The 11,819-nt window shown below is 41.4% G+C and overlaps 1 protein-coding gene across 1 annotated transcript; it reads right to left on the bottom strand.

Annotated features, from left to right (window-relative positions):
• Positions 1 to 3,188: 3,188 nt before the first annotated feature.
• On the bottom strand, positions 3,189 to 3,683 carry LOC107489374 (uncharacterized). The gene has a single exon (XM_016110124.1). The coding sequence runs from the start codon at positions 3,681 to 3,683 to the stop codon at positions 3,189 to 3,191; it is 495 nt and encodes a 164-aa protein (XP_015965610.1).
• Positions 3,684 to 11,819: the final 8,136 nt, after the last annotated feature.

Raw genomic sequence — 11,819 nt, 5'->3', positions numbered from 1 at the left:
TCAACTCTATTCATGGATTCGCTCAACTAGATCATTCCTCTAATTAAAGTTGCTTGATCAATCAATCCCTGTGGGATTCGACCTCACTCTATTGTGAGTTTTTACTTGACGACAAATTCGGTACACTTGCCGAATGGGAATTTGTTGAGAGACAAGTTTTACCCCGATCACTATCCTATTCTAAAAAATAAAAATAAATAAATATCTTACTTTATTGGTGTTAGGGAAGAGAAATTACCTCTGGAAGTTAGGTACTGACCGACCTCCCCACACTTAAGGTTTTGCACCGTCCTTAGTGCCATTTGTCAGGAGCAAAGATGGGCTAGTAGCAGTATCTCCACAATCGGGACCGTCATGGCTCCATGTGCTGGTAAATGAAGTGGAGTCCGGAGTGTCTGGGTCTTTGTAAGGTCTGTGGTTTCCCATAAGCATCTCCTTGAGGTATGTGAATCGACGCTGGTTACGGCGCTCCCTTAGCTTTGCTTTTTAGTCTTGCCGATCCAATCTTTTAAGCATCTGATGGAGCAGTTGATTTGTTGTAGGTGCTTGTGGTGTGGAAGGGGGAATGTCTTCGGCCGATTCTGTAGGCTGGTGGGTAGTGGCTGCTGGAGGTCTGATATATTTCTCGTTAGGGACGTACTGATAATCCGGTGGAAGCATGGCTTTAGTGTCCCCAGCCCTGTAGGAGACTCCGGCTACTGAGACTAGATTTGAAACCAAGGAGGGAAAAGGTAAGTTGCCCGTAATTTGTACGTGTCCCATGGTATTCCGGATGTGTCTTTAAGTTTAGAGACTGGTCTGTAATGATACACCAGAGTAGAACAGCCATGTCTGCAGTGAAAGAGGACTCGTGAGTGCTCAGAAAGACGTAATGGGACACAATCTGTACCCATATTCGAGCCTCCAAGGTAAGTGCGGAAGCCGATATCCCTTTTGGTCGGGATCGATGGTATCCATAAATTCATCTGCTGCCAGGTTGTGCGATAACTCTGAGAACGACGTCTCAGTCAAATTGGTATGTCTGGCGCTTGAGTGAGGCTTCTTGAAATGCGTCCAATCCTTCTGGAGCAGGAGGAAGATCTAAAGCTCGCTGAATGGCCTCTTCAGTTATGGGGACTTGCTTCTGATGGACATAGACAGACTGCAGGGTTGGCATATGAAAATTGGAGTAGAATTCAACTACTCATGATAGATTAACTTGTCGTGGCTGTCTCTGTAGGAATCCTCATTGTCTTTGCTCAATACGGGGCTCAATAATTTTAACAATGCGGGTTGGGAGGATGAGAAGGTGCTCATTGTTATAGTTTCTCTCAGCTAGGATGGGAAACATCTGCTCACAGTAGCGGTTAGTGAACCTCACAGTGTCCTTTGCTGGAAAGGCTTTCTCTTTTTCATCGACCTTGATGATCTTCTTGATTCATTTTGTTGAGGGTTTAACCGTTGTTGAAGATGGTTCTACCACTAATGCTCTCTTTGTTCCTCTCCTTTTTGGTGGTTTGGGAGTAGCTTTCTCCTTGCCTTTCTTGGTGGCCATCCTGAAAAGGGAAGAAGAAAGTAACTTTTTAAAATGAAGGGTTAGAACAAGGAAGGGGATGGTATCGGTGATAATCAATGCACGGTAAAGAAGGATGTCGTTAACACATGGTCATGACTACATGTGAAAGTTCATCAATGGAAATATAGCAAGTGCATGTAATGACAATTAGATGCAAGATGTTTATTGGCATGCCAACATAGGCATGAGTAGCATAGATCAAGCATTAAATGTCCAAGTTAGATTATCAACTCATTTAAACTAACAATCTGTTTGTATTGACAATTATATTTTAATCAATAAAATATAAAAGGGGATTTGTGAAAAGAAGGCATTAGAGTAGTAGAATAGAATAATTTTAAATAATGCACAATGCCATACAGGCATTTTCACAAACACATAGCATGCATAGTAAGATGTTATTGAAAGTATTAAAATGAACATGCAAGCAACCATTACAAAGTAATATATAATTGTCAAATAATTCCTTAATAATTCACAAGCAAAATATAGAAAATAGTGACCCAAATAATTTTCCAACAGCAATTAAAAGGGTTTAAAAAGAAATAGAAAGAAAAAAAGCATAGATAATGAAAGTAAAAGGAAAAAGAAGAAGAAAACATAAATAAAGATAAAATAATAATGGAAAAGTAAAGAGGAAAGAAGAAAAGAAAAGAACCTTGATGATGATTTGTGAAGAAGGAAGAAAGGGGGAGAGAAGAAAGTAAAAAGTGAGAAGGAGTAAAGAAGAAAGAATAAAGAAATAAGAAATAAGAAGGGAGAAGAGAAAAATAGGATTTGGGGGGAAAACATAAGATATCTGGTGCTGATATAGGAAAACGGTGCGTCGCATGTGACGTGGGCGCGTGGGTCATGTGATCGTGTGAGTAGCGTTATTTTTAAGTGACGTGGTCACGTCCGTCACGTGGACGCGTGACTTAATTTGTGCTAGTGGCGCGAGAGCAGCCTCGCGTTCACGCAACTCTCTGTCTCCAATGCATATTGCCAAAATTCAGGGTAACGTGTGTGCGTGGGTGACGCGCACGCGTGAATGGCCTTTCTTTCAAAATGACGCGAATGCGTGGGGCACGCGTTTGCGTGGTAAGGCTTGTGCTTCTAGCATAGTTCCAGCCCTACTTCATCACAACTTTCTGCCATACACCCCTTTACGTCAATTTTGCGGGGTCACGCCTGCGCGTGGGTGACGCGCATTTTCGCAAATGAAGCGGACGCATCAGGGATGCGGTTGCTTGGGCGTGTTTGTACCTAAGGCACGTCTCCAGCCATGCTTCCGCGTGACTTTCTGTTCAATTCCCTTTTTTCGCTAATTCTCCTTTGACGCAGATGCGTCGGCGACGCTGGCGCGTCGCGTGCTTCCTCTCTCTTATTTTTATTTTATTTTTTATTTTTTTTTATATGTGCAGAATGCAAATGCAAATGTGAATGCAGACTATATGTAGAAATTATGAGAAGAGTCATTAACAAAAACAAAATAGAATAATGTAAAATAAAACTAAGGCTTATGAGAAGATTCATTAACAAAAACAAAATAGAATAAAGTAAAATAAAACTAAGGCTGAAACGGAACGATTATACCATGGTGGGTTGTCTCCCACCTAGCACTTTGCTTTTACATCCTTAAGTTTGACAGTCTTCAAGCTTCTTCTGCTTCTGTTGGTGGGTCTTCTAGGAGGAAGACCTCGAATTCTTTGTGATCCTTCATCTTCTCACCATGATAAAGCTTTAGGCGATGTCCATTGACCTTGATGAATTTGGAGCTGGAAGGATGACGCAGGTGAAAAACTCCGTATAGCTCTACCTTTTCGACTCTGTATGGACCTTCCCATATTGATCTCAGTTTACCTAGCATGAGCCTCAGTTTGGAGTTATATAGAAGAACTAACTCCCCTGGTCTGAATTCTCTTCTTTTTATGTGCTTGTCATGGACAACCTTCATCTTTTCTTTGTATCGCCTGGAGTTGTCATATGCTTCTAGACGAAGGTTCTCTAGTTCTGCTAGTTGCAGCTTTCTTTCAGCACCAGCTTCCTCAAAGTTCATGCTACACTCCTTCACAGCCCAGAAAGCCTTGTGTTCCACCTCTACTGGAAGGTGGCAAGCTTTTCCGTATACTAAGCAGAAGGAGCTCATCCCAATGGGTGTCTTGTACACTGTTCTATATGCCCAGAGCGCATCTTGTAGCCTGGCACTCCAGTCCTTCCTATGAGGCTTTACTATCTTCTCCAGAATACATTTAATCTCTCTGTTAGAGACTTCTACTTGCCTATTGGTCTAGGGATGGTAAGCTGTTGCTAATTTGTGAATTATCCCATGCTTCTTAAGTAATCCTGTTAGTTCCCTATTACAAAAGTGGGTGCCTTGATCACTCACGATTGCTCGTGGTGATCCAAAGAGACAAATAATATGGTTTCTAACAAAGGAAACAACAGTGTTACCATCATCAGTACGGGTAGAAATTGCTTCCGCCCATTTAGAAACACAATCTACAGCTAACAGTATATAAAAGTAACCATTAGAATTTGGAAATGGACCCATGAAGTCAATGCCCCAAACATAAAAAATTTCACAGAAAAGCATAATCTGTTGAGGCATCTCATCCCTCTTGGATATATTACCAAACCTTTGGCAAGGGGAAAAAGATTTACAAAATTCAGCAGCATCTTTAAAAAGAGTAGGCCACCAGAATCCGCATTCTAGAATTTTTCTAGCTGTTATTTGAGGGCCAAAATGTCCTCCACTCTTAGATGAGTGGCAGACCTCTGAAATGGACTGGAATTCTGATTGAGGCACACACTGTCTAATTACTTGGTCAGCACCACACCTCCATAAATATGGATCATCCCATATATAATATTTGGACTCACTTTTCAGCTTGTCTCTTTGATGCTTAGTAAAATTTGGAGGAAAAGTGTGGCTAACTAGATAATTAACTACAGGTGCATACCAAGGAACGACTTCAGATACTGCATGTAAGCTATCAAATGGGAAATTATCATTTATAGGAGTGGAGTCATCCTTAATGTGCTCAAGGCGACTCAAGTGGTCTGCCACTAAATTCTGGTTACCACTCCTATCCTTAATTTCTAAATCAAATTCTTGCAGCAACAGTATCCAACGTATTAGCCTTGGTTTAGACTCCTTTTTAGCTAATAAATATTTTAGACCTGCATGGTCTAAGTACACTACTACCTTAGTACCAAGTAAATAGGCTCAGAATTTATCCAGAGCAAAAACATTAGCAAGAAAATCTTTTTCAGTAGTAGTGTAATTAGATTGAACAGCGTCTAAAGTCTTAGACACATAATTCAACTAGTTTCAGAGATAAATTCGAAATCCTGTACTTCTTGTTCTTTTGTGATTAAAGCATTTTTCATTTAAGAGAGGTGATGGATTCATAGGACATTCATAGCTTTAAGACATGAACCTTAAATTTTATTAATCATAAATTAAGAACAAGACTCAAAAATAAATATAAGATAAGACTAATAGTAATAGAAAACAAAAAATTAAATGACTCTAAAATAGACTCCTAATGATAGAGGTTATCACAGAGTTAGGACTCAACAACCTTGATTTTGAGAAGTGGATGCTCCCTCAACTTGTGGGGTATTTGACCCTCCCAGGGAGAGCTTCTGGCGCTTCAGCTCCTGTAGCTCACGCCCCTGCTTCTCTTGTCCCTTCAGCAATTTGCAGAACATGCAGTTTTGATTCTGCTGTTCTTCCTTGATTTGTTCCATAGTTTCTTGCAGCTTGCCTCTAGGCTGGCCCAGTAGTCAATTTCGAGAAGTTCAGGGAGGAACTCCTGCGCCCTCATTTTGATAGAGTTATCCTGCATTTGTCCTTCCATTGACTTCTTGGTGATTGGATGTTCAATTGGGATGAATTCATCTACTCCCATCCTCACCCCAGCATCTTTACATAGCAAAGAGATTAAGCTTGGGTAAGCCAGTTTGGATTCAGTGGAATTCTTGTTTGCAATTGTGTAAATCTCACAAGCAATCAGATGATGAACCTCCACTTCTTTTCCCAGCATAATGCAATGAATCATCACTGCTCTCTTGATGGTAACCTCAGAACGGTTGCTAGTGGGCAATATAGAACGCCCAATGAAGTCTAGTTAACCTCTTGCAATTGGTTTGAGATCTCCTCTCTTGAGTTGGTTTGGGACACCTTTTGAATTGGTTGTCCACTTAGTTCCAGGGAGGCATATGTCCTCTAGAACTTGATCCAACCCCTTATCTGCTCTGACAATTCTGCTATTAAAGGATTCAGGATCATCTTGCAGTTGAGGCAATTTGTAGACCTCTCTTATTTTGTCCAGATGGAAGTAAATAATTCTTCCTCTGACCATGGTTCTATAGGTATGAAAAGCAGTTCCAGTCATTCTCTGCTTATCTGTCAGCCACAGATTTGAGTAGAATTCCTGAACCATGTTCCTTCCAACCTTTGTCACAGGGTTGGTTAGAACTTCCCATCCTCTGTTTCGAATTTGCTCTTGGATCTCCGGATATTCATCTTCTTTCAGATTGAATCTGACTTCCGGGATCACAGACCTCAGACCCATTATTTTCTGGTAATGGTCTGCATGTTCTTTGGTTAAGAACTTCTCTTGATTCCAAAGATTCTTTGGAGTATTCTCTTTCTTGCCTCTTGAATTGGTTTGTTTTTCCTTAGGAGCCATGATATTGATAAATCTTGGATTAGTGATCACGGAAAAGCACACCAAACTTAGAGGTTTGCTTGCCCTCAAGCAAATAAAAGGAAGGGAGAGAGAGAGAGGAGGAGAGCAAATTTGAATGGTGGGGAGAGTGGGATGGCCGAATGTGTATTTATAAGGGAGGGGGAGAGATTTCGAAAACTTTGAAGGAGATTTGAGAAGATATGGAAAGAAATTGAGAAGATATTTGAGTTTTTGAAGAAGATTTGGAAAAGATTTGAAGGAGATTTGAAGAATAATTTAGAAAATTATTTAATTTTTGAAAATTGAGGGTGAATCATGAAAGTTTGTAATGTATTTATGCAGAAAATTATGGATCAAAATAAGAAAGTTTGAAAAAATTTTAAGTGGAAAACAACATCTCTGTCCCCTACTTTTCTGGCGTTAAACGCCCAGAATGGTATCCATTCTGGCGTTTAACGCCCACTTGGTGGCTAATATGGGCGTTTAACGCCCAGCTAGGTGCCCTGGCTGGCGTTAAATGCTAGAAATCTCCTTTATCACTGGGCGTTTTGCTGAACGCCCATGATGCTGTAATTCTGGCGTTAAACGCCTAGAATGGTGCCCATTCTAGCGTTTAACGCCCAAAATGGTACCTTTACTGGCGTTAAACGCCCAGAATGGTATCCATTCTGGCGTTTAACGCCCTGAGTACCCCTTACTGGCGTTTTCTTGCCAGCAAACTCCTTTTCTTTGCTTTTTGCACTGAATCCTTCTGTAACTCTGTGATTTCCTCCAATTTCATTGATCAACCTTTGAAAAATGTATATCAAACTTTGATAAAACAATTAACCTTCTAATGACTGGGTTGCCTCCCAGCAAGCGCTTTTTTATTGTCTTTAGCTGGACCTTTACTGAGACTCATTCAAGCCTCAGTTTTGAGCATTCTTGCTCAAAATTACTTTCAAGGTAATGTTTGATCCTCTGTCCATTAACAATGAACTTTTTGTCAGAATCAATATCCTGAAGCTCAACATATCCATATGGTGACACTCCTGTAATCACATACGGACCCCTCCAGCGGGATTTAAGTTTTCCTGGGAATAGTCTGAGCCTAGAGTTGAAGAGCAGAACTTTCTGTCCTGGTTCAAAGACTCTGGATGACAACTTTTTGTCATGCCACTTCTTTACCTTTTCCTTATAGATTTGTGCATTTTCAAAGGCACTGAGTCTGAACTCCTCTAGCTCATTTAGCTGGAGCAATCTTTTTTCACCAGCTAACTTAGCATCCATGTTTAGGAATCTGGTAGCCCAGTAGGCTTTATGTTCCAGTTCCATAGGCAGATGACAGGCCTTCCCATACACAAGTTGGTATGGAGAAGTTCCTATAGGAGTCTTGTATGCTGTTCTGTATGCCCACAGAGCATCATCCAAGCTCTTTGCCCAATCCTTTCTACTGGCAATGACAGTCCGTTCCAGGATTCTTTTTAGCTCTCTATTAGAGACTTCAGCTTGCCCATTTGTTTGTGGATGATACGGAGTTGCTACCTTGTAGCTAATTCCATATCGAACCATAGCAGAGTACAGCTGTTTATTGCAGAAATGAGTGCCCCCATCACTGATTAGTACTCTAGGAACACCAAACCTACTGAAGATATATTTCTGGAGGAATTTCAGCACGGTCTTAGTATCATTATTGGGTGTGGCAATTGCTTCTACCCATTTAGATACATAGTCTACTGCCACCAGAATATAAGTGTTTGAGTATGATGGTGGGAAGGGACCCATGAAGTCAATACCCCATACATCAAACAATTCAATCTCTAAGATCCCTTGTTGAGGCATGGCGTAACCATGAGGCAAGTTACCAGCTCTTTGGCAACTGTCACAGTTACGCACAAACTCTCGGGCACCCCTATAGAGAGTAGGCTAGTAGAATCCACATTGGAGGACCTTAGTGGCTGTTCGCTCACCTCCGAAATGTCCCCCATACTGTGATCCATGGCAATGCCATAGAATCCTTTGTGCTTCCTCTCTAGGTACACATCTGCAGATTATTTCGTCTGTACATCTCTTAAAGAGATATGGCTCATCCCATAGGTAGTACTTGGCATCTGAAATCAATTTTTTTCTTTGCATCCTGCTTTACTCCTGTGGTATGAACCTCACAGCTTTATAATTTACAATGTCTGCAAACCATAGAGCTTCCTGAATGGCAAAGAGTTGCTCATCTGGAAAGGTCTCAGAGATCTCAGTAGATGGGAGGGACGCCCCAGCTACTGGTTCTATTCGGGATAGATGATCAGCTACCTGGTTCTCTGTCCCCTTTCTGTCTCTTATTTCTATATCAAACTCTTGCAGAAGCAACACCCAGCTTATGAGCCTGGGTTTTGAATCCTGCTTTGTGAGTAAGTATTTAAGAGCAGCATGATCAGTGTACACAATCACTTTTGACCCTACTAAATAGGATCTAAACTTGTCAACGGCATAAACCACTGCAAGTAACTATTTTTCTGTGGTTGTGTAATTTTTCTGTGCGTCATTTAGAACACGGCTAGCATAATAAATGACGTGCAGAAGCTTGTTATGCCTCTGTCCCAACACTGCACCAATGACATGGTCACTGGCATCACACATTAGTTCGAATGGTAGTGTCCAGTCTGGTACAGAGATGACTGGTGTTGTGACCAGCTTGGCTTTCAGGGTCTCAAACGCCTGGAGACACTGTGTGTCAAACACAAATGGTGTGTCAGCAGCTAGCAGGTTGCTTAGAGGTTTTGCAATTTTTGAAAAATCCTTTATAAACCTTCTGTAAAATCATGCATGTCCCAGAAAGCTTCTGATTGCCTTAACATTGGCAGGTGGTGGTAATTTTTCAATTACCTCTACCTTTGCTTGATCCACCTCTATTCCCTTGCTTGAAATTTTATGCCCAAGGATAATTCCTTCAGTCACCATAAAGTGACATTTCTCCCAGTTTAAGACCAGGTTAGTCTCTTGGCATCTTTTCAGGACAAGTGCTAGATGATCAAGACAGGAGTTGAATGAGTCTCCAAATACTGAGAAGTCATCCATGAAGACTTCCAGGAACTTCTCTACCATATCAGAGAAGATGGAGAGCATGCACCTCTGAAAGGTAGCAGGTGCATTGCATAGACCAAAAGGCATTCTTCTGTAAGCAAACACGCCAGAAGGACAGGTGAATGCTGTTTTCTCTTGATCTTGAGGGTCCACTGCAATTTGATTATAGCCTGAATAGCCATCCAAAAAGCAGTAATAATCATGACCCGCTAGTCTTTCCAGCATTTGGTCTATGAATGGTAAAGAAAAATGATCCTTTCTGGTGGCTGTATTGAGCCTTCTGTAGTCAATACACATACGCCACCCTGTAATTGTTCTTGTAGGAACCAGTTCATTCTTTTTATTATGAACCACTGTCATGCCTTCTTTCTTGGGGATAACTTGGACAGGGCTCACCCAGGGGCTACCAAAAATAGGAAAAATAATCCCAACCTCTAGTAACTTAGTGACCTCTTTTTGCACTACCTCCTTCATGGCTGGATTTAGCTGCCTCTGTGGTTGAACCACTGGCTTGGCATTATCTTCCAAGAGGATCTTGTGCATGCATCTTGCTGGGCTAATGCCCTTAAGATCACTTATGGACCACCCAAGAGCTGTCTTGTGTATCCTTAGCACTTGAATTAGTGCTTCCTCTTCCTGTGACTTTAAAGCAGAGCTTATGATCACAGGAAAGGTGTCACCTTCTCCCAGAAATGCGTACTTCAGGGATGGTGGTAGTGGCTTGAGCTCGGGTTTAGGAGGCTTATCCACTTCCTGAGGAATTTTCAGAGGTTCTTTTATTTCCTCTGGTTCCTCCAGGTCAGGCTGAACACCTTTAAAGATATCCTCTAGCTCTCAGTCATATAGATCTCTTCCACCAAAGAGTCAATAATATCAGCGCTCATGCAGTCATTTGATGTGTCTGGATGCTGCATAGCTTTGATAGCATTCAACTTGAACTCATCCTCATTGACTCTCAGGGTCACTTCCCCTTTTTGTACATCAATGAGAGTTCGTCCAGTTGCTAGGAAGGGTCATCCTAGGATGAGAGTTGCACTCTTGTGCTCCTCCATTTCCAGCACTACAAAGTCAGTGGGAAAGGCAAATGGCCCAACCTTGACAATCATGTCCTCAATTATGCCTGATGGATATTTAATGGAGCCATCAGCAAGTTGGAGACATATCCGGGTTGGTTTGACTTCTACAGTCAACCCAAGCTTTCTGATAGTGGATGTAGGTATTAGATTGATACTTGCTCCAAGGTCACATAGGGTTGTCTTGGTACAAGCACCTTCTAATGTGCATGGTATCATAGAGCTTCCTGGATCTTGAAGCTTCTCTGGTAAGCTCTTCAGAATGACTGCACTGCATTCTTCAATGAGAAATACTTTTTTAGTTTCTCTCCAATCCTTCTTATGACTTAAGATCTCTTTCATAAACTTAGCATAAGAAGGTATTTGCTCAAGTGCCTCTGCAAACGGGATCTTTATTTCAAGAGTCTTTAGATAGTCTACAAAGCAAGCAAATTGTTTATCCTGTTCCGCTTGGCGGAGTTTCTGAGGATAAGGCATCTTGGCTTTATATTCTTCAACCTTAGTTGCTGCAGGTTTATTCCCTACAGAGGTGGTTGGAGAAGCCTTTTTAGAGGGGTTACTATCAGCACTCTCAGGTGTCTGATTCCTCATTGGCATTTGAACGCCAGGACTGGGTGAGGAATGGGCGTTTAACGCCAACTTTTCCCCCCTTTTTGGTGTTTGAACGCCAGAACTGGGTAAGGAATGGACGTTTAACGCCAGCTTTTCCCCCCTTTCTGGCATTTGAACGCCAGGAGTATTCCTCTCTGGGATCTTACTATCCTCAGAGGGATTTTGGGCAGTGGTTTGGTTATCCTCTGTCAGTTGTTTCTTTCTTGGCTTTTTGCCACTTTGAGCAGTGTTATTCAATGTCTTCCCACTTCTCAGTTGAACTGCTTGGCATTCTTCTGTTATTTGTTTAGGTAACTGCTGTTTTGTCTGATTCAACTGTGATTCTATATTCTTGTTAGCAATTTTGGTTTCTTGGAGCATCTCTTTAAATTCTGCTAACTGTTTTGACATTAGGAGTAATTGCTAATTAAGCTTAACAATCTGTTCTTGAGGATTAGGATCAGTAGTTACTGCCATAGCTTCTTCTTTTGTAGAGGACTCACTGCTTGAGTATAGATGTTGATTTCTAGCAACAGTATCTATGAGCTCTTGAGCCTCTTTAATCGTCTTCCTCATATGTATAGATCCACCAGCTGAGTGGTCTACAGACATCTGAGCTTTTTCTGTAAGCCCATAGTAGAAGATGTCTAATTGTACCCACTCTGAAAATATTTCAGAGGGGCATTTTCTTAGCATACCTCTGTACCTCTCCTAGGCATTATAAAGAGATTCATTATCCTCTTGTTTAAAGCCTTGGATATCCAGCCTTAGCTGTGTCATCCATTTTGGAGGGTAAAATTGATTCAGGAATTTTTCTGATAACGGTCTCCATGTTTTTACGCTTGCTGTTAGTTGGTTATTCAA

The sequence above is a fragment of the Arachis duranensis genome, chromosome 5 (assembly GCF_000817695.3).
Source record: "Arachis duranensis cultivar V14167 chromosome 5, aradu.V14167.gnm2.J7QH, whole genome shotgun sequence".
NCBI classification, from domain to species: domain Eukaryota; kingdom Viridiplantae; phylum Streptophyta; class Magnoliopsida; order Fabales; family Fabaceae; genus Arachis; species Arachis duranensis.
This window is presented reverse-complemented; position numbering and strand designations above follow the sequence as displayed.

Coding starts and splice junctions, on each gene's coding strand:
- LOC107489374 (XM_016110124.1), bottom strand. CDS start 3,683: ATGAGCTCCTTCTGCTTAGTATACGGAAAAGCTTGCCACCTTCCAGTA.